The 2,102-nt window shown below is 46.3% G+C and overlaps 1 protein-coding gene across 1 annotated transcript in view; it reads left to right on the top strand.

The window, feature by feature from the left end:
• Positions 1 to 2,102, top strand: part of TMC5 (transmembrane channel-like 5) — a 120,860-nt gene that overhangs the window by 48,958 nt on the left and 69,800 nt on the right. Inside the window, exon 5 of the mRNA XM_011976099.1 lies at positions 1 to 51. Coding sequence (XP_011831489.1) covers positions 1 to 51 — 51 coding nt within the window. The remainder of the gene's footprint in view (positions 52 to 2,102) is intronic.

The following is a 2,102-nucleotide window of genomic DNA, read 5'->3' as shown; positions in this document are numbered from 1 at the left end:
CTTATGGAAACCCATCATTGTCTGAATATGATTGGCACAAGTCACCCCAAGGTAAGTGATATGGTTTGGCTCTCTGTCTCCACCCAAGTCTCATTTCAAATCGTAATCCCCATGTGTCAGAGGAGAGACCTGGTGGGAGGTGATTGGATCATGGGGATGGTTTGCCCCATGCTGTTCTCATGATAGTGAGGGGGAGTTCCCTTGACAGCTGATGGTTTAAAAGTGACAGCTTCGCCTGCACCTGCTCTCTCTCCTGCCCCCATGTAAGACGTGCCTTGTTTCCCCTTTGCCTTCCACCATGTTTGTAAGTTTCCTGAGAAACGCCCCCAGTCATGAGGAACTGTAAGACAATTAAACCTCTTTTGTCTATAAATTACCCAGTCTCAGGCAGTATTTTTATAGCAGTGTGAAAACAGACTAATACAGTAAGACTTAAAGGACAGTGACCAAAAAGTCAACCCTGGAGAAGGAACATGTCCAAGACAATCCAGCCATTGCCATTTTCTCTTGGCCTCTGGTGTGGTTACTAGTGCAGAACCTGCTTAATATATAATTACAAAGTTTTATTTTAGATGTATAGTTTGTTGTCTTCTGGGGATCAGGGTGTCTTCATTAGGAATCTTCTGGTTGCACGTGACAGAAACTCAATTCAAACAGGCATTAGCCCAAGGGGAATTCGTTGGCTCATGTGGTAGAAGCATATGGGGGAAACTTAAATACTTGAAAGTAGAACTATTAATACCTTCCAGCACCTAGTACAGTGCCTGGCACATAGTAGGTATTTTAGGGATATTTGTTAGATTAACTTGTTGAATGAGTACAGAAATCAGGACCTCAGTCTGACGTCAGGGAACTCAGTATCACCTGGACTCTGGTTTCCCATTCAATTCTCATCTATGTAAAACTTGCTTTTCAGTTCTATATGTATAGGTGTGTCCTGGATCCTCAGCTCCTGGTCCTCAGCTCCTCTTTAAGTTAGACCTCATTCATCTCCATCAGAGTTAGGACTTGTCCACAGGCCAAAGAACATGGCCAACAGCAGGCCCACGTGAGCCCTCTGCTTAGCCACCTCATTAGGAAGTCTTGCTTCCTCCCTGGGTCCATCTCTAATGAGGGGGAAGGACTCTGGCCAGTCTAAATGGAGCACATGCCCACACTCGGACCAATCATTTTTACCACAGGGGACAAGACTGAGTCACCTGTCTATCCCGTGGCTAATGTCTGTGTTGGTGGGGACAAGATGCACTGATCAAATTTTTTCTGAATATTCGTATAATTATTACGATGATGGAGTGTGGAAGCAATCAGACTGGTGAAAGATAGAAGGCACTGCAATCAGTTAGGAAGCTCTCTAAGGATCACTGTATGCGGTGATGAAGGTTGAATCAGAGGCAGAGACTGAAAAATGAAAAGAAAGCAACAAGCCAGGCACGGGGGTTATCCCTGTAATCCCAACACTTTGGGAGACTGAGGCAGGAGGATTGCTTGAGCCTGGGAGGTTGAGGCTGCAGTGAGCTGTGATCACGCCATTGCAGTCTAGCCTAGGTGACAGAGCGAGACCCTGTCTCAAAAGCAAACAAATACAAAAAAGGAAGCAACAGAGGAGAGAGACAAGGGAATGCTGGAGCCACAAGGCAAATCTGTGAGCAACAAGGAATAGATTAATGAGGTCCTCTATATAATGATGCATGTGGAGAGAAGTCACTTAGAACTCTTACCTTTCAGCCCCATCGCCTGTAAGATAACCGTTAGCCTCATCCTTCAAGAGATGTATGCCTTTTCAGGGAGGGATAGATATTGCTACTTGGAAGGGAAAACCGTTGGGATATAAATGATCACACTCTCTATTTGGTCTCCACTGGGGCAGAGAATGGCTTTAATTATCAGGGAGAAGAAATACCTTTAAACGGCCGGGCGTGGTGGCTCACGCCTGTAATCCCAGCACTTTGGGAGGCCGAGGTGGGTGGATCACGAGGTCAGGAGGTCGAGACCATCCTGGCTAACACAGTGAAACCCCGTCTCTACTAAAAATACAAAAAATTAGCCGAGCGTGCTGGCGGGCGCCTGTAGTCCCAGCTACTGGGAGGCTGAGGCAGGAGAAT

Source organism: Mandrillus leucophaeus, unplaced genomic scaffold (genome assembly GCF_000951045.1).
Source record: "Mandrillus leucophaeus isolate KB7577 unplaced genomic scaffold, Mleu.le_1.0 Scaffold162, whole genome shotgun sequence".
NCBI lineage: Eukaryota > Metazoa > Chordata > Mammalia > Primates > Cercopithecidae > Mandrillus > Mandrillus leucophaeus.
Note: the sequence above shows the minus strand (reverse complement) of the source record. Positions and strands in the feature narration are given on the sequence as shown.